Consider the following 25634-nt stretch of genomic DNA (forward strand, 5'->3'; position numbering starts at 1 on the left):
GACCCTCAAATGTGTAGCCCCATCTTCTATTAGCTTCCATTGGAAACAATGGGGGATGGGGGCACCCCCTTTGGGAGTCCATAACCTTGGACCCCCTGAACCAAACCTCACCAAACTTGGGCAGTATCATTAGGATAGTCTCCCAAAACATCCCTGAAATTTTGGTGCTGCTAGCCTAAACACTGCGCCCCCCCCCCCCGCAGGCCAAAAACCGAAAAAAACACTCGAAATACAAAAAACCCTGCAAACAGGGGGCGGAGCTTCGGACATGTATTAAGGGGGGGTTGAACCCGAGGGACCCCCACACACCTAAGTCTTTGGGGACAGCAGGTCCTTCAGCGGCTACCAGCCTGCTTTCAGCACAAACGTTGAAATTCGTTCGGTGGGCTCTAGGCAGGTTGGGCAAATATGGAGGAGGGGGGGGGTTGTGGGTGGGCGTGGAATCTCTGCCCCCCCCCCCGCCCGCCCGGAGCAGCCGAGGGCCCTGGAGGCGGGGGGCGGGTGGACGGACGGGACCCACCCCGCCCCGTCTGGGAAGCGCCCGGCGCCCGCGGGCCTTTCCCGGCAGGAACAGCAGCAGCAGCAGGAGGAGGAGGAGGAGGAGGCAGAAGAGGCGCCTCCTCCCCGGGGCGTCTGGGCAGCGGCTGGAGGGTGGGCCGGGCCGCCCGGCGGAAGGACGGCAGTCCGAGGCGTTGAGGCAGGCAGTGTTGCTGGACTCTCCTCCTCGCAGGCTGGCAGCGGAGCCCAGCGAGGCAGCAGGTTGGCGGCAGGGGGCTGGGGCGGGCGGCCTCCTCCTCCTGCCCCCCTCAAGGGCGCCCTCCGTGGTCCCCTCCCCCGCGGCCATGAGCTTCCCGGTGACTCGGGACAACGAGGTGCCCGCCCTGGGCCGCCCGCTCCACCTGGGCATGCTCTACGACCGGCGCAGCGACACCTTCGTCCCAGGTAGGAGGGCGGGCGGGCGGGCTCGCTCGCGTCGCCACCAGCTGCTCACAAGGCAGCCACTCTGGGGGCGGGCGGGGGGAGTTTCCCCGCTCAGGGGCGCGGGGGTGGGTGGGGGCCCGTCACGGAGGGGCAGGCGGGATGCTTCGGGGCTCCGTTTCCAAAGCGTCTCTGGAAGCTGATCGTGGACTTCTTGCTAGAAAATATTTATTTGATCTTTATCAATGTCTCTGAAAGTAAAGCATTTCTCCCCAAAAGAACTTAATGGGAGAAAAAAGTCAAAGCACTTATATATTTGTGTGTGTGTTTGTGTTCACTCACACTTATTGCAACAACGAAGGAGAAACCCCCAGAAAACTAACCCCTTGTGTGTCAAACACAGGTGTGATAACTGTCTGCCCACGGCACACCCAGCAGAGAGTTTCATAGCAACTCACAGAAAGTTTCCAGATTTGCAGAGCAGGCCTGCTGTTCCTTCTGGCAGGCAAACGGAGCCTGTTTGTCCCCGAACCCCCCAGCCTGCCTGGCTGCGGAAGAGCACAGAGTTCAGGCCTCCATTCCAGATGCGCTTCCTACTTTCATGCTCAAACGTGCTCCACTTCCCCGGCCGTCACATCCTCCAGTCCAGGCGAATGCAGGACAAAAGAGAAACCACTGGGCAGTTTTGCCTGGCTGCAAGCACATGTGGCCAGAGGGGAGCTCCATCCTCACGTGCCAGGAGCAGGTGTCTGGGGTGTTGTGGGGTTTCCGGGCCGTATGGCTGTGTTCCGGGAGCATTTTCTCCTGATATTTTGCCTGCATCAGCAGATGCCTCAGCCACAGATGCAGGCGAAACGTCAGGAGAAAATGCTACTGGAACATGGCCATACAACCCCACAACAACCCAGTGATTCTGGCTGTGAATGCCTTCGACAACACAGAGAACGTTTCTGTTGCCTGTTTGTGAGCCTGGGCCACGATTCTGCCTTCTCCTGCGCAGAATCACCCCCAAAGCAGCAAAGGCAAGGAGACGCTTGGGTGGCAGCTCCCCTTTCTGAGACCCCTGCCACGTGCTCACCTGCCACGGCCGTTTCCTGCCAGGTTTACTGTGCTGTGCATTATTAGTAACATTATTTTTAAAATCTGCACAGTGAACGATCTCTTCAGTGGCTCCTTGGAAGCCTTGGTGGGCACAGCCTTACCCGGCCTTGCCCACTTTCTAAAAATACTTGGTGGGTGCCAGGAAATGGGCCTGTGGGCACCCTGCCAACCTCAGGCTCCCTGCTGGGAACCCCTCCTGAAGATAATAAGGTAATAAGGAAATAATAGGTAATAAGGAAACCGTTCTGTCATTATTTAGAGCCACAGAGATCAGCACCTGCAAGATTAGAGCCATTTGCAGGGAAGTTGTAAAGGGTATACAAAGCAGGGCTATTTATCTATCGGTAGAAAGAGGAGGGGAACTCTTGCCAGATGCAGAACTGAAAGGGAAGAGGCTGTTCATATTCTTTATTGGCCACTTTTATTGTTTTATTGGCCTGTTCCCGCTTTTTCATGGTCGGTAATATAATGTGTCTCTGTGTTGTTTTTTATGCTCTGCTGTCTGTTTAGGACACGGATCTCTAATTTTGCTGGTTGTATTTGTTCTACGGGTCTGATTGCTGTGTTTGTAGTTGTTATCTCCTTGGTGTTTAAGCAAGAACAGTGGACTATAAATGAAGTAAATAAAATAAATGGCTCAGGAAGAAAGAGTGGGAGCAAACCGAGAGCAGAGTTCTAAACAGACCGAGTCAGACTAGAGGAGAAGAAAAAGAGGAACAGAATACTTTTCCAGACACGTTTCAGGGGGGCCGAGGCCAGCAGCAGCAGTGAGCGTGGCTCCCCCCTCAGGTCTGGCCAAAGCTCCATCGGCCACCGGGCTGCCCCCCTGGGCAGTCCCCCCTCCCCGAGGCTTCTGCAGGGCCCACCTTCGCTTCGGGCGCTCCTTTCCCCTTCCTTCATCTGGCAGCAGGAAGACAGATGCCAAACCCAGGTCTGTCCATGTGTATTCACAAGTGAGTCTCCCTGAATGTCGTGGCTTTTCTTGTCCGTGGTAAATATGTATCGGCTTGCAACTTAAAACTATTAATGACTGATGGTAAATTTCTGGGGATTTTTGCAGGAATGACTCTTTGGGACCCCGAGATTTTGCAGAAACACGTCCTCATGAAACCACAACCCAAGACTGAATTCCAGGTACTTGCTTCTGACAACTACGACCACTTGGCCTCTGCTCTCCACCTCACGTTGCCGCTTAGGGCTAGTTTATTAGGGGGCCACGTTGACTTGAATGGACCTGCTAGATATTTGAAGGACACCAAGAAATCCAAAAACCAGGTGCGGGTTGTCCTCCACTCCTCCATCACCACCCGCTTTGAGGAACTGACCATGACCCACTTAGGACCTCAGAACGTCACCTACCCAGGTGTCTTTGACCGGGGCGAAGCCACTCACGTGGTCACGGCGGTGCTGTATGGGGCTCAGGCGTTCTTTGTGTTTGACCGGGAAGTGGCTTCCGTGGAGAATAAGGATGAAATTGAGAAGGACTTGAGAAGCAGCGTCCAAAGCTTTTGCAACAAAGTGCATGATGGAGAGGAAACCGCCAACAGACCAGGGAAAGAAAAAACAAATACAGAAGACTTCAGGTGCACATTTTATGGGGATGTCGCCCTTGAGACCAACCCAATCACGGACCCTGATGCTATGAAGATTTATTCTGCTCTCCCTAAGCTTTTGGGGGAAAAGGGAGAGAAGGCCGTTCCTGTCAAGGTCTGGCTGTACCCTCTGGTCAAGCTGGACCCCCGGGCTGCTCAGCTGGTCCAAGAGATCGGCGCTGACCTCGTCTTGAGAGCTCAAAGTGCTGTCGAGCAGCTGAGTGACTGTGAAGGCCAGAGCCAGGACCTGCTGAGCACCAATGACCCAAGTTTCCCCGAGTTGCGTGAGAAGGTCCAGCGTTTCCAAGGCCTGTGCAAGCGGCACAAAGAGACGTTCCAAGAGCGAGTGGCAAAGCTCCTGCCATCCATCCGAGGAGGTGAGCAGCAGGAAGGCGCCCTGAGGGACCTTTTGACCCAGAATGAGCAATCTCCATTCCACTCCAAGTGGCTCTCGGGATTTCTGAGCAAGAAGAGTGCAGAGGTGGGTTACGTGAAGCTGTTCAGTAGTATCCTCAAAGGGGTGCACGTTGTCCCTTCGGCAAGCAAACTCAAAGAAGTGTTGTTGGACCACCAGTATAAGTACGTCGTGTCCTTCACCTTCACATCTTTGCAAACGGAGGAGCCGTATTTGCTAGATCTGGAAGGCTGGCTTTGCAAAAGCGCAGATCCAGCTCCCTCCGGTTCATGGTGTGAGAAACAGACGGCCAAGCAGTGGTTTGAGGAAGAAGAAGTCACCAGAAAAGCCCGAGAACGTGTGAAGTCGTTTGCCGACTTTGCCCATCTTCATCAAAAAAAGGGCAAGATCCGGTTCATCATCTCCTCTGTTCCAGATGTGGACAATCCTGGAATTTCCATTTACTTGTACAAAGAAGGGCAGCTGATTAGCCGTGACTTTGAACCTCGATTGAAACCCCCTCCCCTCGCGGTTGGCGAAGTTCGGCATGACAGCGTGCAGCTCCGGTTTGAGCTGTCGGTCGGTGGCAGAGTAGTGCTGATATCCAGCTATTGTGTGGAGTTCAAGATCTTGGGGCAGGAGAGCTGGACGGAGCTGAACACAGTCAATGGAGAGGAGACCGTTGTTGTGAGAACTCTGCTCCCAAATACCAGCTACCAGTTCCGTTGTTCCCTCCGGAACAAACCAGACCTTGGAGAGAGCAGCAGTAAAAGCAAAGTTGTAAAAACGCTTCCCATCAGCCCACCTGGGAAACCTCAACATTCAGTGGTGGCCCCCTCTGCCATCCGTATTACCTGGAAGAGCCCGAGCGTCATTGGAGTGGGAGTGGATTTAAAGGGGTACAAGCTGAAGTACGCAGAGGCGGCCGCAGAAGGAACCGAGAGTGAGCAGGGCAGCTGGACAGAAGTGACCGTAGGAAAGAGCTGCCGGTGTTGCCGAGTAGCTGGGCTGAGACCAGAGACTTCTTACAGGTTCCTCCTGGTGGCCGTGTCCTCTGATGGGAGAGAGAGCCCCCCCAGTGAGGAGACTGTCATTACAACCCTCCGCAAGGAAGAAAAAGTCAGCAAACTTTCCAGTTCAGTCAATATCCAGTCTCCAAGGCCTGGGACCATGACATCAGGTAAGCCTTTGACCTCTGGTAATTGCCACAAGGAAAGAACACTGGCCGTGAATCTCTGACCTCCACCACACAGCTGGAGATGCTGACCAGCTGCACTGACCAACTTCCCCGTAAAGGTTCTTGGCACACGGGGGGGGGGGAGGGAAGGAGGGCTGTGCCACACGTGGGAAGGTTGGCATGGGCATGGGCAGTGCCGAGGTTAAGAACATAAGAACATAAGAACAAGCCAGCTGGATCAGACCAAAGTCCAGCTAGTCCAGCTCTCTGCTACTCGCAGTGGCCCACCAGGTGCCTTTGGGAGCTCACATGTAGGATGTGAACGCAATGACCTTCTACGGGTGTTGCTCCCGATCACCTGGTCTGCTAAGGCATTTGCAATCTCAGATCAAGGAGGATCAAGATTGGTAGCCATAAATCGACTTCTCCTCCATAAATCTGTCCAAGCCCCTTTTAAAGCTATCCAGGTTAGTGGCCATCACCACCTCCTGTGGTAGCATATTCTAACACCAATCACACGCTATGCGAAGAAGCGTTTCTATTAGTCCTGACTCTTCCTTCCAGCATTTTCAATGAATGCCCCTGGTTCTAGTGATGGGAGAGAAAGAGAGAAAAATTTCGTCAACATTTTCACCCCATGCATAATTTTGTAGATTCCCAATCATATCCCCTCAGTCACTCTCTCCAAACCAAATATCCCAAATGCTGCAGCCTCTCCTCATCAGGAAGGTGCTCCAGTCCTCAATCATCCTTGTTGCCCTTCTTCTGCACTTTTCTATCTCCTCAATATCCTTTTTGAGATGCGCACTAAACTGAATACAGTACTTCCTGGCAAAGGGTTAAAACGCACTGCTTTATATAAGTGGGCATGACAATCTTGCAGTTTTATTCTCAATTCTTTCCTAATGATCCCCAGCATAGAGTTTGCCTTTTTTTACAGCTGCCATGCATTGAGTTGACATTCCCATGGAACTAAAACTAAGACGCTTAAATCCCTTTCCTGGTCTGTGACCGATAGCACTGACCCCTGTAGCGTAAGGTGAAGTTTGGATTTTTTGCCCCCTATGTGCATCACTTGCCATTTTGCTACATTGAACTGCATTTGCCATTTCTGGGCCCACTCACCCACTCTATCAAGGTCCGCTTGGAGCTCTTTCAGTAACCTTTTGTGGTTCTCGCCACACTACATAATTTGGTATCATCTGCAAACTTGGCCACCACGCTACCCACCCCTACTTCCAGGTCATTTATGAATAGGTTAAAGAGCACTGGTCCCAAAACGGATCCTTGGGGGACACCACTCCTGACATCTCTCCATTGTGAGAACTTCCCATTTACACCCACTCTTTGTTTCCTGTTTCTCAACCAGTTTTTAATCCATAGGAGGACTTCCCCTCTTATTCCTTCATTGCTGAGTTTTCTAAACAGTCTCTGGTGAGGAACTTTGTCAAAAGCCTTTTGGAAATCCAAGTAGACAATGTCCACTGGTTCCCCCTTATCCACATGTCTGTTTACACCCTCAAAGAACTCTAGTAAGTTTGTAAGACAGGATTTGCCTCTGCAAAAGCCATGCTGACTCTTTCTCAGCAGGTCTTGCTTTTCTACATGTTTTATAATGTTATCTTTAATGATAGATTCTACTAATTTACCAGGAACAGATGTCAAACTGACTGGCCTGTAATTTCCCGGGTCCCCCCTAGATCCTTCCTTAAAGATTGGTGTGACATTGGCCATCTTCCAGTATTCAGGGATGGAGCCTGATTTCAGGGATAAGGTTGCCACAGAGGGCGCACATTGGACCGAGCATCATGACCACTTGGAGCTCAAAGCCCATAATACAATTAACTGTAGCTTGTATAGTTTAACAGGCAAACTATTGCAGCAGGGTGCTGCTGGAACTTGGCTGCACAGGGCTCAAAGCCGAGGTGCAGTCTTCCTCCAAATGCTCCATGAAATCACTTCCCTGTAGCTGCACGGAACCCAGAAGTGGGGGGCCGCTCACTTTCTCTAAAGGGTGCATTCCTTCTTGCATTCTGGCTGAGTTGGTGTGTCCCGGAAGTGCCCTGGAGAAGGGGAAGAAGCGCTCCCGGTTCTCCTGAAAAGCCCTCCAAGGTTGTGGCTGTTGGTTCCTCACCTTCTTCAACACCGTTTTTCTAGTTAGGGTTCCTTGCTTCCTGGCTCAATTACAGGGACGACCCTGGTGAATCATCATCATCTTTGTTATCAAACTCCCCTCTATTTCTTCTGCTGACCCATAACATCATCCATTTCAGACAGTTATTTTACGCTTGACACGGTCGTTAAAAGTCAAGTCATGAATATTTTCATTGGATCTGTAGTCCCCATCGTCTGATACTGTAGGAATCCTCCAGATTTCTGTGGTCAAACCATAGAGAATGGCAGGATTCCTAGAGTGTGATGTCTGTGGTGATGTCACCTCCAGATTTTCAGTTGGAGATGATGTTGCAGCGTGATGGGACACCATTTCCACCCATCGTCAATGCTTGTCATGGCCCAGCTGGGCTTAGCCGGGTTTACAGCCTACTCTGCCACGTGGACTCAGAGCAGCTGCATTCTAGTCTTTGTTTTGTGTCACTTAAGAGGCCCCCAGGTGAGGCAGGGTCCCCCACCTGCAGGCACAGTCCTGGCCCAGGTCTGCTTAGCTACACCAAGGCTGTCCCCCTGGACCCACCCCCCCACCCCGCCCATTCAGACTCTGAGAGCGGGAGTGGCCACGTGAAAAGGAGGCCTGCAGAAGGTGGACGGAAGCACTGGTTGGGCTGCGGGGAGAGAGGCCACGGAGGGGAATTGGCTTGTGCAGGTGGCAGAGCCCTGGCCTCAGGTGCGGCACCTGCAGGGAAGATGTTTGGGCCTGCTGCGTATTTGCTGGTTCGTTTGATTTTATCTTGATAAGCCATCTTATCTAGGCGGCAAAGGTTGTGACAGCAGACTTGTAGGGGACATAGGCTGGCCACGCCCTTTTATGGGTCTTTGGGTCAAAGCAGAGTAAAAATAATAATAAAACACAGAGAGAGACAAGGAACAACAGCTTGTTAATTATAAGTGCAGATGGGTCATGACAAGAGCAAGGTGCAACTCATTCCCCTCTGTCTATCTCCAAGGTCGTTTCCTTAACATCCCACAAAGTGAGCGTTGTTGTCGGTACTGTCCCAACGCTATAGACTCAATCCCTCATATCCTGCTTCACTGTTCAAGGTATAATGATATTAGAACTGATCTGGGAGCTTTACTACCTCTAGAATTTATGTTTCTCTCAGACAAACTAAAAATGTCTAAGCTATTGAACAGCTCTAATGTAGAAATTTCTGAAGCAGTTGCTACATTTTTAATCCATGTTCTACATGATATATAACAATGATCCTGTTTTTGTACTTGGAATGTATGGTGCTTCTGGTTTATGCCTAATAAAGGTTTTTGGATTGGATTGGATTGGAACAGAGGAAGAAAACAGAAGAGGCGCCCCTATCAGACACTGGTTTGCTTCCTCAAGTGGTGGGAAATCCAGAGTAGTCTTTGAAACAAATAGATTTGACTCGTTGCCATATTGGGTCACAGCTCCTTATTACATCCCAGCAACAATCAGAAAGGAATCGATGTTGACATTTGGGTAGAAATAAATCCAGTTCTTGCGTGTCAGTGCCCTGCCTTTTCTCTAACATGTTTTTCTAAACACCACAGGAGAAGGGAGAGAATCAGAGCTGAGGATCATCCTTGTCGGAAGGAACGGGAGTGGGAGGAAGGCCGTAGGAAACGCCATCCTGGGCCGGAAGGCGTTTGAGTCTGTGCCTGGCGCAAACAAGACCACGGCTGGGAAGTGCCGAAGAGGGGACGGGAACTGGAATGGCTGCAGGATCTCTGTGATTGACGTGCCAGAAATTTTTGATTCAGACGTCTGCAACCAAGACTTTCTGGTGGAAATCATGCATTGCGTCCAGCTCTCCAAACCTGGCCCTCACGCTCTGGTACTTGTGACCCAGGCCGGCCACTTCACCACAGAAGATGAGGCAGCCGTAGAGCGAGTCCTGGACGTGTTTGGGATGGACTCCATGAGGTACATGATAGTCTTGTTCCCCCAGAAAGAAGATTCAGGAGGGCGCTCTGTGCAAGACCATTTACCAGATAACAAGGCCCTCCAAGAGCTGATTCTGAAATGTGGGTCTCGCTTCTGCGCTTTCAGTCTTAACGCAGCCAGCAAGGAAAGGATGCAGCAGGTCTCCGAACTGATGTTGATGCTCCAGACACTGGTTTGCAAGAACAGAGGAGAGCCATTTGTCAACGCACTCTACACTGAGGCCAGTTTAACCGAGTCAAAGCTCAGAGGTTACGTGGCAGAAAACAGAAAAGCCCGGAGGAACCCAGGGAAGGTGTCAGAGCCAAAGATGACAAAATTGCGGAGGATTGCTTCATGTGTTGTGGCTGTTGTGGTTCTGTCATTTACAGTTTCTAAAGCTTTTACTTTTTCTCTAGAATAACTGTCGGTTCCTCAATTTTTCTTTGTGCCCACATTTTTGTTTCTAACCTCACACTTGTTCACAGCCCAGGGAATACTCTTAGCACCACTTTGTCTTCAAGACTTCGTTGGGGCATCACAGAGGGGAGACTGACTACCCCCATGAATCCTGGGTACAAAAAAATGCCTTTCGCAGCTCAGCCAGAGCAACTTCTCTTCGTAGCATCCAGTGTGTACTTCTTTCTTTTTCTTTTCTCTGTTTCTTATTTTCAGACCTACATTCTACCTTTTTGGCCTCTGTGTGTCTTTGTGTTGGCCCCACAAGTTTGACCCCCGCCCTCGCTGCAGGAGGCAAATGAAACCAGAGCCCGGACCAGCTGTTGCTGGAACTGCAAAAACTTTAGTCTGTGCCGGAAAGGCAGACAGTGAACAACGGAAGTAAACCAATGAAGCAAAAACCAGTGAGAAAAAAAATTGTAGCTGGAGTTGTGCATTCAAGTGCCTGCCTATTAAGGAACGGGTATTTCAATCTATGTATTGCAGTTTAATTTTATAAGAAACTACTAAACTTAACTCTAACGTGGCTGTTTTTTGATGTCCACGTTTAGCCTGTTGCCCGGGCATATAACTTCTGCCTTTACAACATTTCAGAATTCTGTGCCTTCTCCCCATCCTCTTGACCAAAATGTTGTCTTTCACTCTGGTCCTTCTCTTTCACCTTGGCTGCTGAAATCTCCCCCACTGCTGCATCTCGGTACCTTCACTTCTGCCAGCACTCAGATGCCTCAGTCATTCCCTTCTCTTGGGAGAGGGACCAGATGGGACCATATACTTCAAATCCCTGCATTTCCTTTCTGGACACTTCCAGATGCTGCTTAAATGCCTCTTCCGAGTCCCCCTGGGTGGGGCTTTTGATCCACCACCAGCTACACCACCCTCGGCTATCTGAAGGTTTGCTTCTCTGCCAGACATCTCTGCCTTTTTTGAGTAATGAATCTTTCAAAGCCCTCCTCAAAAAAACCATTTAATTCAAGATGGCATGCGATTGATTTAATTTTTCTATTTGCTGACTGCCTCCAACTGTGATTTTAATGTATGGTTTTTAATGTATTTGATGATTATTGCTTTGTTTACATTGTCCTCCACTGTGACTTCTGTAAGGTAAAAGGCAGCTAATAAGTGTCTTGAATGAATGAATGAATAAATCCACTTTTTCCACAAGGGTTTGGCACAATGTCCACTCTCTCCTCCTGAAACGGTTTCCAGATGGATGAGACAACACAGAATCACTACTTTTGGAGTCCTGGATCCATAAACTTCTATATTCAGATCTCTGTGCTTCTGTAAAAGTTATTACTGTTTTAAATCAGAGCATATTTCTTATTGTAGTTGATCTGTTGTTTTCTTTCTGCCAGATTTTCTTTTAAAATGTCTACTTTGGGTTGTTTATAAAAAACACGAAATGGTCCCCAAGAGAATTCCCTAGAGCTTTGGGGGATGACGCCATCTCTCTTTCAGACAAGGTCCCTCCTCAAGGACTCCTGAATAGACTTAGAAGATGAGGACAGTCAAACGTGCTGTCTTATGGTTGGTTAAAGACAAGAAGCCTGCAGAGGGGTGGCCCACCAGGTTAGTCTGCTGTTCCAAATAAAACAAAATCCAGCAGCAACATAAAGATGACGGAGAAGAAGAGGACCACACCAGTCCACAAAGCAAAAAGACACCCGCCAAAAAGCCAATTAAAAAAAGTTCTATATTGAGGGAAACGGGTTGGCAACTACTTATCCCCTCACAAATCTCGACCTTCAGATAGATTTATAGATTTATGCGGAAATAGGTATTTATTGTTTACATCACAGTCTTACATGTCACTACCAGGATTTTATTGTCTATGTGACACATGGTCAACTATTGGCTTTTAAATATATTTTTTAAAAAATAATATGTGTATTAACTGTATGGAAAGTCGTACTTTTATTTAAGGTAAATAATCTTGTTATTATAGAACCCCTTAAGAAGCCAGGTGTAAAATTCATCACGTTTCCTTCAATTTAATTTTTAAAATCTTTTTGCTGGATCAGATTTTTATGTTAAAGACGAAGGACACTTAAATTAGCAGGGATTCAGAAAACGTCATATTGAGGTCAATGTTTTTTGTCTTGAAGATGCTCCTGGATTTTTGTTTTATTTCAAAGACACAAAGCCAGGGTGGAGCCATGATCAGGGCGCTGGAGGAGGAGGAGGAGGCCGGTTCCACACAGGTTAGCTGTCCAAAATTCAAAGCTTTTACAAACTGGTTTCCCCACCCCCACTTTCCCCAAAGGATTTCGGTGCTATCAAGCACCTCTGGGGTTGCCCCACCCCATTGCTGATCTTTCCCAAATCTACTTTGTTCTGAAGTTTCGGGAAAGATTGTAGTGAAGAGAAGAAGAGTTTGGATTTATATCCCCCCCTTCTCTCCTGTAGGAGACTCAAAGGGGCTTACAATCTCCTTGCCCTTTCCCCCTCACAGCAAACACCCTGTGAGGTAGGTGGGGCTGAGAGAGCTCCGAAGAGCTGTGACTAGCCCAAGGTCACCCAGGTGGTGTGGGGGGGAGTGTACAGGCTAATCTGAATTCCCCAGATAAGCCTCCACAGCTCAAGCGGCAGAGCTGGGAATCAAACCCGGTTCCTCCAGATCAGAGTGACCTGCTCTTAGTCACTGCTCTGAGCTACTACGCCACTGCTGCCCCTGTGAGGCCCTGGTGATACTGTGCAGGTAAGAAAATACGCATTTTCCAGGTGATCTGGCAGCTGTTGTTCTTTGTTTTTTCTTTTACCAAACCTGTCCCCACAACAGTCATGTTCTGCCCTCAGCATTTTTTAAAACAAAATCAGAACTAGAATATTGCAATATTGATATACCGTTGTAACAATAGTCAAGGTTTTCTTAGTTCCCAACGGTTATTTCTCCCTGCAGAATGCCTATGTTACCACTGAGTAATGATAAAATAATAAAAGCTCAAAAAGGCTTGAGTCAAAATGAAATAAAGCTTTTTAACTTTATTTAGCCAACTCGGGCAAAAAGGCAAGATCAGGGGAGCAACCCCAAAATGGCAGTGCGTTCTTACTTTTATAGTATTAATGACAAGTTACATTAAAATGAGCAAAAGAATACCCCAGTGCCCTTCATCATCAATCAATCATACAAAAGATTGGAGATTTTCCCAGTTCCCCACACAGCCTTTGGGCTTGTCCCAGCATCCTTATTGGAGAATCAGCATTACCACACTCCTTGATGTTACAGACAAGACCCTTGTTCTCCTTAATATAATGTTTCAAAGTTGCCTGTTTCTCACACAAAGTTTAAAACATTCTCATATTGTTTATTGAAAGGGCAACTAGCTAAAAGTATCTCTTGGTACACAGGATCTACAAATCAGTGCTGTCTACACTTTTAACATGACTTTGAGCAGGGGCACCTTTGGGTTATCTGGCTAGGTTAACATTATTAGTGAGAATAGGTTTATGGAAAGAATAGGTTTAAAGGCTTGCATGTGATTTTCTTTTGAAGGTTAGCAGCTTCTGTGGTTGCCATCTCTCCATTATAAGAAAAAAATAATGGAGGGAAAGAAAAGTTTGTCTTTCCTTTTATGAATCCAAAATCCTTTTTCCTTTCATATATTTTCTCTCTTGCACACACTGTCTTTTAACTTACTCACACTTTCTTTTAACTTACTGATTCTTTCTTCTTCTTCTGCGCTCACACCTATAGTCCAGGAAAAGTCCAGGGATGCCCCTGCTGCACCAGCAGCCAGCTGCCTCCACCTCAGTGTCCCCAAAATTGGGCTGCCCGCAACCCCGCTACTTCCCCTTTGCATGCTACTGGATGATTAAAGTGTGTGGGGGGGAAGGAAATGGCTGTTTTTCTTCCAGCACGCAGCCTGTGCTAATAACCAGTCCTCGGGGCCCGTGGAATCTTGGCGCAAACTGAGCCGGCAGTTGGGAAGGTTGATCGTACTGGAGACACGAGTGAGTCTCTTGGATGGGATTTTGCTTGTTCAGTTTTGGATTTTTTTTTGCATCGTTTCCTGTTGTCTGCTCAGCGTGAATCATACGTTAATAATAATAATAAGCCTTTATTTGGCATAACCATAATCATAACACAATAAAAAACCTGAGATAAAAAGTATACAAATACAAAGGTTTAAGATAAAAGGTATACAAATACAAAGGTTTAAGATAAAATATAAATTATTGATTGTGCATCACCTCCAGTAAAAATTGTGCAACCAATTCACAAGTTTGATTGTCAGAATTGTCCAGAAGGAAAGGAAGTCTACCTGATTCTTCCATTTCACTAGGTATCCTAGAAAGAATGTTGGAATATTTTGATCTGATTTTAGCAGATTTAGGGCAGCAAAGCAGTTGATGTGCCAATGTTTCAATTTGTTGTTCACCACATGAGCATACCCTTTCGCTCATTTCCAAGTTGTTAAATCTACCACGCAATAAAGCGGAGGGGAAAACATTGAAGCGAGCAAGTGTGAGGGCTCTTCTCTGCATTGGATTAGTCAAAAAATACAAATAGGGAGCCATCCTGTTTTGATATAGGGGTATTGAAAGATGTAAGGGTGAACAAGTTTTCATAGCAGCCCTAAATAAATTAATCCATTCGCTTTCCAACAATTTTTGTTTTAACAAGTTGTAGGATTCTGAACTAGATAGCGGGAAAAGCGAGTCGAGAGATATAAGTTAAGTAAAATCTGCTACTTCCAAGCAACCGCCCACCCCCACCCCACTGGTTCTGCAGAGGACTTAAAGCAAACCTTGGCTTTGGTATTGCATTTAACAGCTCTCACAGAAAATGTCAATGTGTTGAACAGCCGAATCAACTGGAAACTGAACTTCTGGGTGCCACAATCAGTTTTAATTTTAATTTTGCTGTGGGTTGGGAGGAATAGAATAACACAGTGGAACTCAGATGTGAAATTAACAAATTACTTCCATGGCAAACTAAATTTATGTTGGTTTGTTTTATACAAAAGCTGACGAGTTACTGGTTTACAAGATGAAGTCAGTGTCTACCTGCAACTATATTGCAGCAATTAAATATAAATAAGGGGGGGGGGGTTGGGTTTGTGTCACTCCAAAATCAATTAATGACCAATTGAAGAAGTTCTATTGTGATGACACGTTATGATAAAGGTGTGTGTGTGTGTGTTTGAGAGAGACAGAGACAGAGAGAGAGAAATCTGCATCTGTTTCTAGACATCTAATGAGTGGGACTTCTGGAGACCCTTGAAAGCACGTTGTAGGGAAATTTGAGGAGATTCTACCATCAACATTAAGAGAGAGATCATAAGGATTTTAGATGAGGGATTCCTCGTTGGGCATTTATCCAGACGCACATATGAATTTTTAAATCAAACAGAAAATAAAGTCCCACAATTCTATCTTTTACCTAAAATTCATAAAAATGAACTTCCGGTTATATCTGGATGTGGGTCTACTTTTGAACCCCTGGCCATGTACTGAGATACATATTAAAAAACCTTTCATTTCAAAGATTCCCACATATTTGAAAAACGCTCTAGACTTTTCGGACATATTAGTAAGATCCAGTTGGATATGGAAAAGTGTTGAAAGCAATGAGACAGACCAGCCCCTCCCTGTTGGGTTGGCTCCTGGTGAGCCAATGGGCGAGGCCTCTGCACCCCCAAGTCCCGCCCACCTCCCTTCAGAATCCCAACTGCCACAGCAGCCTGCAAAGGGGCACCTCAGAGCTCACCTTAACTGTTCCCTGCAGGGCTCTTGTCTCTTGGAAGATGTCAGCGACGTCCCTGGAAGAGACCATTTACAATCTTCTCCCTGTGGAAGAAAAAGAGCCCTACCTGCCCCCTAGGTATGAAGCCCACCCACCCACCTCAGCATCATCCTGCCATTCCGCCAGACACCTCAAGGGGGCTTTCCTAACTGGTTCTCCCTTCATCTGTTTTGATCTATGCAACACCCCTGTGAAGTAGACTGGGTCTCAGGTTACCCAATGAACTTTGCGGCCAAGTGAGGATTTGCACCCGCGCCTTCCTGGTGCGAGCCCAGTGCTCTACTTGCTGTATCATACTGGCGGTCACTTGAAATGTCATATTAGCAATTACTGTTTTGCATTGCAGAGGGTAATATTTTCCTGTCACCGTCTGCTAAGAAGCCCCAAGCCCGACTTCCCCAGACATCCGTATGACTGGGATCATCATGCTCTGCTGTCATGTCTAGGAGGGAAAGACCAGAGGAACTGGGTTCTAATTCTGTTTCTGTGTCTTCTTTGCACAAAAGGTACACATCCACATTCAGACGCTCTGTGAAAAGGGAATTCTGGGGGCAGACTAAAGCCTCGGGCAAAACGATGGGTGTGCCAAAGCTCCAACTACCCACTCCAAAGGACTTTCTGCAGAAATATTCGAAGACGCCAAAGCTGCCCAAGCGAAGTAGGTGTTCATGCAGCCTTTGCTCCCCTTTTTGCTCTGCTTGAAGGGTTGCCAATTCCCACGTGGGGCCTGGAGGTCTTTTGGCAGGACGACTCACCTCCAGGTGGCCAGGATGAGCTCACCTGAAGGAAAGGGCGTCTTCAGAGAGTCGGTCGTCTGAATGCTTTTGGCCGTCTGCTCCTCCTGTTCTCTTATTGTTTGCCTTATTGTCAACGTGTCTGTCTGTAGCCAAAACCTGTGGTCCCTTTTTCACCTCCTATGGGGAGGCCTGAGCCACCTCTGATCCACGTGCCAGTGCTCATGGTGGCTCCCTCTTTCACTTGTCCACTTAAATTACTTCCATCCCGGCTCTCACCCCAAAGGCTGCTCACGAGCGTTCCTGAGAACAGCACTGGGACTTCTGGTTTCTATAGAATGAAGTGTGCTTTTGAAAAAGTTCTTGCATAGTCGACTGGGCTGGCAGGCAGCAGCAGAAGATCTCAGGGGATATGAGGATCGGGGGAGGGGGACAGGTGGTTGTCACACCACACCCTGCCAAGGTGAGCTTTTTGTATTTTTTTTCTGTGTGTAATCTTTCTGGGAGACTTGCATTATAAGACTTTCACTGGGACATTTTAAACAGGAAAGAAACCTCAAGGCAGCAAGAAAACACCTGTGTTGAGCGTGCCCCAAAGAACAGACCACCCCCTCATGGGCATTCAAAGCAAGAAGGATTTCATTGCGGCAAATGCCGCCCAGGCCATCGTGCAGGTAGCCAAGAAGCCCACCCGGGCCTGCATCGATGTGCGAAAGGGGGACAGATTCCTCATCGACGATTCAGGGCTCGTTCAGAAATACCTCAAGAAACAGGTGCGCTTCGTTGTTGACTGAGGTGGGAAAAGTGGCAGCAGAATGAAAATGTATCCTCCGAATTAAAATGAAACCCTGCTGATTGACCCGCTAAGCCAGGGGCGTCCAACTCTGGCGCCCCAGATATTCATGGACTACGATTCCCATCACGGACTATGATTCCAATTGGCCATGCTGGCAGGGGCTGATGGGAATCATAGTCCATGAACATCTGGGGTGCCAGAGTTGGACGCCCTTGAGCTAAGCCTTCAAGCTCCTACCCTCTTTCCACAGAACTTGCTTCGGTGGCAACTTGGCCTAGGATCGCAGCAGGCAGACAACTTGCATTAATATATTTATTAACAGATATATTGCCTGCTGGAGGCTCACAGAGTTGACAAACATGGACAGAAAAAGACACTGTGATTAGAGTGCTGGATTGGACTGAGGCGACCAGCGGTCAATCCCATTTATGTACCATGAAACTTACTAATGCAGTCTTGGCCCAGATATCCTTCAACCTAGCCCACCTCACAGGATTCTTGTAAGGATGAAGTGGAGGAGGGGGGAACCCTGCAAGTTTGGGATAAAAATGCTTGAAATAAGCACAAATGCCATGTTCAATAAAACAGGGCTGGATCCACTTGCATCCGGTTAATTTTTTGCTTAGTATTAACAATTGATAATATTTGTTATAGTGCTCATTAGAGGGTCAGCCTGGTGTGTAGAGGTTCAGGTGTCGGACTAGGATTTGAGAAACGCAGGTTTGAATCCCCACTTGTGGTGTGGGAATTTGCTGGGTGACCTTGGGCCGGTCACACACTCTCAGCCCTGACCCTGGCCAGTATGTGCATGGGAGACCTCCCAAAGGAGGCCAAGCAGGCAGCTGATTGCAAACCACCTCCGAAAGTCTCTGGACTTGAAAACCTCTGCTAAGTGGGCAGCGCCTTGCCAGCACTCTAGACACCTGCACACACAATAGCCATTATAATATGTAGTATTTGTTATAATACCAAAATGAGAATTTTTCACAGGGTGCAGTTCGAGCCCTGAGGCATAAACGCAAACGTTGTGAACGTATGCAGGGTTCTTTTTTCTTTACAGGATTTTGGTGCTGTCCCCAGATACCTCGTGAGGCGAAACAAGGCAGCAGAGATGGCCAAGGAAGAGTCTGACAATTACATCAAGGCGACCCTCAGACAAAAAGCCCCCAAGCGTGTTTCCCGAGAAGAAAGGGAGAATGTTCTAGCGGTACGGGGTCTGTTTAAATTGCACGGTGCCAAGAGCTGTCCTCTCCACGCTGTGCACTCAGGACAGGCAGCTATCATAGGGTGGGAGTCTGGAATGAGAGCCTGCAGGATGAGGCAGGAAGTGCTTCTGGCTTCAAGCATCCGACAGTGACAGTCGGTCATAAAAACTGCCGCTGTGGGAGGAGAGAAGGGTGCCTGGCGGCTGCAAAAGAAGTATGTTCTTTTCTTACCAGAAATGCACATAAAACAGACAGGGAAATAACACATGTTTAGAATGAAGGAATTTGGGTCAATTTTATGAGGTCAGCGGGTGCAACATTATTTGTGTGATGATGTGATAAATGTGGTTGGGTTTGAGAGAGCTCATGAAGGCAGATATTTGACGTTAAAGTGTTTGATATGTAATGGCATGTATGGATTTGTTCATGATTACAGGCCACATCAATCACAAGGAAGCAATCACAATCAGAGGATGATTTTAACGGAATTATGGGATCTGAACTGGACAATTAACAATTAATTTGTTAATTGAAGACTTCTCTCTAAAAACTTTCTAAAATCATAGTCTCGGTTATGAGATGAATGGAGATTATATATTCCACTTGCCTCCACATGTCATATTCAAGAATATTTTTTTCTGTCTCTCCACCAGTAATAGAGTTAGTTTTGAAGTTATGATGCACGCATGCATGCCAAGTGGACGTAGTTTTATCTTAGAATGTAGGTGGCATTCCTTTTCAACAAAGGAAAATAGGGAATTGGCTGCTGCAGAGCGTGGGTCTGCCTGGCTTTGTTTGCTGACTTGGGGACCCTAAACTGGGTGGAAAGCCAGCATACAAAAGTTTTAAATGAATAAATAATACATCAAATGTGAGTGGATTTTGTGAATAGTGTTGCTCTGGATGTTGCATGGCCAGCAATTTGGGACTCATTTAAAGCCCCCATCAGATGTGTTTTTATTAATTTTGTTAATTGATGTTTGTTTCATCTATACCTAAAACAGTTTACAGTGGAACCTTGGTTTTTGTTGGTAATCCGTCCGAAAAAAATCGATGAAAACCGAAACCGACGAAAACTGAGGCAAACATTTGCATAGGAATCAATGTAAATCCAATTAATTCATTCTAGACACTCCAAAATACATACCCAAAACACATTTATAGTGAATAAACATGGTGTTTAATACTGAAAACAATAACAAACAGGCACTGGATTATCTTCACAAACCAGTGAAGAAAGCCTACATTGCACAAAATAAACCACTTGCCTTTAAAATCTGCAAAACAACCTTGCAACTGTGCACAAGCAGGCTCTGGGTGCTCACACATAAGAACATAAGAACAAACCAGCTGGATCAGACCAGAGCCCATCTAGTCCAGCTCTCTGCTACTCGCAGTGGCCCACCAGGTGCCTTGGGGAGCTCACATGCAGGATGTGAAAGCAATGGCCTTCTGCGGCTGTTGCTCCCGAGCACCTGGACTGCTAAGGCATTTGCAACCTCAGATCAAGGAGGATCAAGCTTGGTAGCCATAGATTGACTTCTCCTCCATCAATCTGTCCAAGCCCTTTTTAAAGCTATCCAGGTTAGTGGCCATCACCACCTCCTGTGGCAGCATATTCCACACACCAATCACACGTTATGTGAATAAGTGTTTCCTTTTATTAGTCCTAATTCTTCCCCCCAGCATTTTCAATGGATGCCCCCTGGTTCTAGTATTGTGAGAAAGAGAGAAAAATTTCGAAACACGACGAGACACTGAGCAGGAAATTACGAGGTCACATGGCCGACGAGAGCACGCAAGATCACAGAGCCCGGAGAGCACACCGACGAAAACCGAGACAAATTTTTCACGGAAAAAATCACCGAAAACTGAAACCGGCGAAAACCGAAGTCAACGAAAACCAAGGTTCCGCTGTATATATCTTTTCTCTCCTTCATTTTGTCTTCACAGCAGCCTTCATCAGCTGTCTTAACATTTTCTTGCGTCACCGTGTGGTAAAACTTGCCTGCTGCTGGTGCTGCTGCAGGCCTCCCAGGAATGAACTAAACATTTCCTTTCTTCATGCCCCTGGACCAGGGCCTCAGGAGGAACTGGGAGGAGATCAACCAGGCCTTCCAGAGCATGTCTGTGTCCGTGGACACGATCCCCAGGAAGCTTCACCGGGAGAAGCTGGAGACGCAGATGAAGCAGCTGGAGCACGACATCGGCACCCTGGAGAAACACAAAGTCATCTACATAGACGGCCATCAGGACCCTTGTCCGAGATACTGGCCGTGATCCAGACAGAATGAAGCACTTCCCCGTCCTTCTGTGTCCAAAGAGAGAGTGAAGCTGCTCCTGCATTCCTCTTATTCAGGGGTCTGCAACCTGCGGCTCTCCAGATGTTCATGGACTACAATTCCCATCAGCCCCTGCCAGCATGGCCAATTGGCCATGCTGGCAACGGCTGATGGGAATTGTAGTCCATGAACATCTGGAGAGCCGCAGGTTGCAGACCCCTGCTCTTATTGGAAGCAATGAGACCTGAGTACTTAATTTTGAATGGCTCGTGCTTCACCCAAGTGGAAAAATGAAGCCATTTCCAAGAAGGAAAAGAAAAATAACCATTTATTTAACAATACAATAAGAATTATTGTATTCTGTGAGTTTTCTGTGAGCATTTTGGGTATTTTGTGAGTTTACTAATTTAATTTGAGTTTACTAATTTGTGAGTTTACTAAATTTTGTGAGTTGACTAACTATTGTGTTTGGTCCTGTGATCTGTTCTACTCCTGGTTGTGCCTCCTGAGAGTATGGGGGCCCCTCAAGCTGGGCCACCCTTGCTCAGAAGAAATGCACCCCCACCCAAGCTGTTCAGTTGTAAAGTTTTTTTAAATGTGCCTAACGTTCTGTACATTTTCCCTCAAATAAATTTTCACATGTGTTATTTGGACACTGTCCATTTATTTAGCATCCGTCTGCTATTTTTCATGCATGATGATGCCCAAAACAGAACACAACATTGTGATGAAAAAGGCAAAAGAGAATTTGACAGACAGACAGCTGGGAACCCACCCCGCCCGCCCGCCCGCCCCCAGGACAGAATTACATCTGTCTTTGTACAGATCTGCTTTGTATATTTGTTCACCACTTTTCTCCCCTAAAAGAACCAAAAATGGCTTACAATGTTAATTTAAAATACAATTTAAACACACACAGGTAAAACAAAAGCAAAACAGTCAACTCTGCCTTGGTTGGGCCTTGAATTCAAATGACTCTTGGGCCCTTAGCAGTGCCCTGGATTATTCCTAAAGATGGGGAAGAAGTAAAAAAGAGATCCTCTTGGGATCTGGACTGCACAAGGAGCTGGAGTGCTCAGTGGCCAGCTGCTGCCATACTTTTTCTAAGTATTTTTGTGGATAAAATTGCTTGGATCCATCAGACTTGGATGCTACATAGGCAGCCCCAGGGTGAGACTGTCCCAGGGTGCTGGTTTGTCCAGTTGTACGAGATGCCTTTCAGCTGTGCAGTGTGAGGATACCAACAGGGAACCTTGAGACAGACCCCCCTGCTTGCATGACCTTTGCCCTTTCTGGCCCCATACATCTGCAAGAGAGGGGGTGGCATGGGTCCTAAAATACAACTTTTTGTCAAATAGTCTCTGATTGGTTTCACTGTGAAGGAGTGACTACTGTGCAGCAGGCCATAGGCCCTTTGCAGGGAAAACGAAGGAGGTCGCTACTGTGTTGAGTGCTCCTTGGGTTTTGTTGCTCCCTCCCTGCCTCCCCCCACAGGTGACACTCAGCTCTTCCTTGTACTTCCAGCTGACCCAAGAAGGCTGTGGAGACCCTGAGCCAGCGCCCGGAGGCAGTTCTGGGGTGGGTGCAGGCTAATAAACTGAAGCACACAACTATGTACAATGCAATAACTTTTATTAGGCATAAATTAAGAAGTTATTTACGATCTAACCAGGAGGAGCCTTTAATCAGAGGTGGCAATAAATTGACAAAAGCAAAACAAGTCATCAAAAGGAAATAAAAGTTATATCTTCCACAAAATATTATATATTAAAAATGTGTAAGAGCATAGTTTTACAACATTAAAAATATAAATGAGTGTTAAAAGGCCCATGGCTATGTCTCTTTTGCAGAGAAACTGCAACTTCTTCAAGAATCTCAGCATCAGTACTATTGAGAAAGAAGGCCAAGTTAGGTGATACAATGACCGCAGATTTGTCATTGGATACGCTGCAAAGCGCGGGGGGGGGGGGGGGGTTCTATCTTTTTTGTATTTCGGGCAATCAAATAAAATGTGGCTGACTGATTCCAGTGGATTCAGGCAGAGATCACAGACTCCACCCTGGAGTGGAGCTGACATAAAGCAGCCGAGGGGGTTGGCTGATGAGAAAACATGAGTCTTTGCTGCCCTCGCTAAGATCCGTCTCTGTCTGGGCGCAGTCAAAAGATCGAGGCACTTGGTGATACTCCTGTGAGTAAGGGGAATGTTATGGTGTAGTGCAGGGGTAGGGAACCTGCGGCTCTCCAGATGTTCAGGAACTACAATTCCCATCAGCCCCTGTCAGCATGGCCAATTGCCATGCTGGCAGGGGCTGATGGGAATTGTAGTTCCTGAACATCTGGAGAGCCGCAGGTTCCCTACCCCTGGTGTAGTGGGAACCATGACTTACTGGCTTGTGATAGTAGTAGCCATAAACTGAAGCATTGCCCGGGCAAGACGGAAGCAGTAAGCAGAGTGGCTGACCTGGGATTTAAGATGCCCCCATTCCGGCAGGGCTGCACTTCCCTTGAAGGAGGGGGAGCGTAATCTGGGGCTGCTGTTGGATCCAGCCCTACTGCTGCGCAAGCACGCGGCAACTACCGTATGGGCTGGAGGGCCTTTTACCAGCTTTGACTGGCTAGCCAGCTGCAGCCTTTCCCGAGAAGGAAAGATCTGGCGACTGCGTGGGGCACGTGTTGGTAACATCCAGATTGGATTGCTGAGGCTGCTTGAGATGTGTTTGGAAACTTTAACTGCTGCAGCCGGAATGTTGACTGGAGTGAATCGTAGGGACTGTTTCCCTTTGGGCCCATCTATGCGCGTCCCCAGTTTGCTTCAAGGCTCAATTCAAAGCGCTCGGTTAACATTTAAAGTCCTGCATGGCTCAGGAGTCTAAGGCACCGGAACTGTGGAACTCTCTCCTACGGGATATTTCTCTTTTGCCAAGTTCTTGATCCTCCTTGATTTGAGATTGCAAATGCCTTAACAGACCAGGTGATCGGGAGCAACAGCCGCAGAAGGCCATTGCTTTCACCTCCTGCAGGTGAGCTCCCAAAGGCACCTGGTGGGCCGCTGCGAGTAGCAGAGAGCTGGACTAGATGGACTCTGGTCTGATCCAGCTGGCTTGTTCTTATGTTCTTATGTTCTGTCATTGACTTCTGAGTGTCTTGCTTTGTCTGGCTTCCCTCAATGATCACTCCTTCCTACCCAGTTTTAATTTATTTATGTATTTATTTGATTTGGTAAACCGCCCTACCCCCAAAGGACTCAGTTGACCTAATTGTGGGCTTTTAAGGTGTACTTAAGTTGGTTTATGTGCTTTTAAAGTGTATGTAAGTTTTGAGTTTACACATTGCTTTTATGACATGTTTTTATAATGTTTTCACTGCCAGTCACCTTTGTACCCCTGACTGGGCAGAGATGCGGAGCGCAACTTTTCCGTGCCTGAGCAGAGCACAGGAAGGCTTCTTCCTACACAACAAGAGCTGTTAGTTAGGGGTGACTTTGCAACACACCAGGGCTTGCCCTCTTCCTGCCTCTGGGTGGGCTGCTGGACAGAGAAAGGAACGGTTCTAGGTGCAGATCACCAGCTCCCAGTCTCTGGTCAAGGAAGCCGATCAGCCACCCGGCTTGACCACCTGGAGGATCCTCAATGGACGGGGGCTTCTGCACGAACGACCAGATCCCACCGACCGACTTTTCTTTCCCAGACTCCTGCATCGCTGCTCAGGGATGCTCTTTTGCCTCCTTCAGGGCTGCAGCAGCTGCAGCTGAATCCGCTGCTCCTGATCTTGTGGGGGGTGGGGGTGGGGTTTCCCACATAATTCTGGGGGGGGGGGCGCTATTTCTGTTCTGCTTTTTTGTGAGGGGTTAAGTACAGAATAGGAGGGAACGTTCTCTCTGCCGGCCCTCTTTATCCCGTCCATGAGTCTGTAAACCTCTATTTTAGTCCAGAGGGAGGAATTTTTATACTTCCAGATGTTATGGACTTCATACTTCATTTGCTCTGCCAGCATGGCCAATTGGCCATGCTGGCAGGGGCTGATGGGAATTGTAGTCCATAACATCTGGAGTGCCAAAGGTTCGCCACCACTGCTCTATTCTCTCCTCCTCCTCGTCCCTTAGTGGTATCTTTTCTAAACTGGAAAAAAACCCAGACTCTCCAGCCTTTCCCATGGAAGAAGAGCCTCCAGCCCCCCCCCCCCCCCCCCGGCACCTTGGTTGCCCTCTTTGGTGCTTCTCCCAGCTCTGCCCAGTCCTTTTGGAGAGCTTTAGCAATGACCCCAAATTGTCCAGAAAGGTGAGAATATGAGCAGATCACAGAGGAGCCCAAACATCTACTTTGACAAATACAAAAGCGAGTCAGGAATTTTCTCCTTCCTGCCAGGGATGCAGAAACCTCTGTGCAGAGAAAGGGGGGGGGGCACCTTGCAGAATCCCTTAAGTGGAGTTGTGGGGAGCTAAACGGAGGCTTGCTGGTGAGTTCATCCCACGGATGGCTGCCCTTGTCCCAGCCTGTATTTGTTTATGAGCAACCCACAGCCCACGCTGGAAATGGTCTGGCTGCCAGCCCCCCCCCCCCCCATTTTGAGCTCCCCCACCTGCACTTCTAAGGTCTACCCAGCAACTCGGAAATAACTTTTCTGCAACATGAGATGGGATTCTGGCCACCAGAAACATCAAATACACCAGACATTCGGCTCCAGATCTTCCCCTCGCAGGAGGGGTTCATGCAACTTTTTTGTGTGTGAAACAAAAACAGCAAACAGCAGCTCCCGAGGGTCATTTCAGTTCCAAAACCTGCCTCAGGGGGAGTCTGACGCCCCTCTCCCCTTATGCCAATCCAGTTCAGAGCCCCCCTCCTCCTGAAAATTAACTTAATAAAAACAACCAACTGCAGAACTTACCCGCAGGGAGTCTATAGCTTTGGAGTACTTGGGCCTGAAATCTCCAGATGAAAACTGGTTCCAAAAGCAGGGGAGAAACACACTCGATACTGTGTGTCTGAACAAGCTCATCTGTCCACAAAAGGGAAGCATCTGCATTCAGCAGCAAGAATGGCCCACAACTCTTGTGCAGTTTGCACGACGGCCCAGGAGAGCCACATTGTGGGTCCCCGACTACCAAAGTCACTTTATGGCTACAGCGTCACTATATGTCTCACTATGTGCCAGTAGGAGG

The 25634-nt window shown here is 47.8% G+C and overlaps 2 protein-coding genes across 3 annotated transcripts; both read left to right on the forward strand.

Moving 5' to 3' along the window:
- Positions 1–322: 322 nt before the first annotated feature.
- Positions 323–10870, forward strand: LOC125441338 (stonustoxin subunit alpha-like). Of its 2 annotated transcripts, none has more exons than XM_048511866.1 (3): positions 323–942; positions 3080–5185; positions 8882–10870. In XM_048511866.1, exons 1-3 carry the CDS (start codon positions 843–845, stop codon positions 9673–9675), a joined length of 3000 nt encoding a protein of 999 aa, XP_048367823.1. In that variant the 5' UTR covers positions 323–842; the 3' UTR covers positions 9676–10870. The 2 variants fall into 2 exon arrangements, with proteins under 2 accessions (XP_048367823.1, XP_048367824.1); XM_048511867.1 differs by lacking the exon at positions 323–942 and adding an exon at positions 2610–2972.
- A 4563-nt stretch (positions 10871–15433) lies between these two features.
- LOC125441148 (enkurin-like) lies at positions 15434–20532 on the forward strand. Its single transcript, XM_048511499.1, has 5 exons — positions 15434–15537; positions 15966–16117; positions 16740–16966; positions 18050–18196; positions 20274–20532. Exons 1-5 carry the CDS (start codon positions 15461–15463, stop codon positions 20472–20474), a joined length of 804 nt encoding a protein of 267 aa, XP_048367456.1. The 5' UTR covers positions 15434–15460; the 3' UTR covers positions 20475–20532.
- The last annotated feature ends 5102 nt before the right edge of the window (positions 20533–25634 follow it).

The sequence above is a fragment of the Sphaerodactylus townsendi genome, linkage group LG11, assembly GCF_021028975.2.
Source record: "Sphaerodactylus townsendi isolate TG3544 linkage group LG11, MPM_Stown_v2.3, whole genome shotgun sequence".
NCBI classification, from domain to species: domain Eukaryota; kingdom Metazoa; phylum Chordata; class Lepidosauria; order Squamata; family Sphaerodactylidae; genus Sphaerodactylus; species Sphaerodactylus townsendi.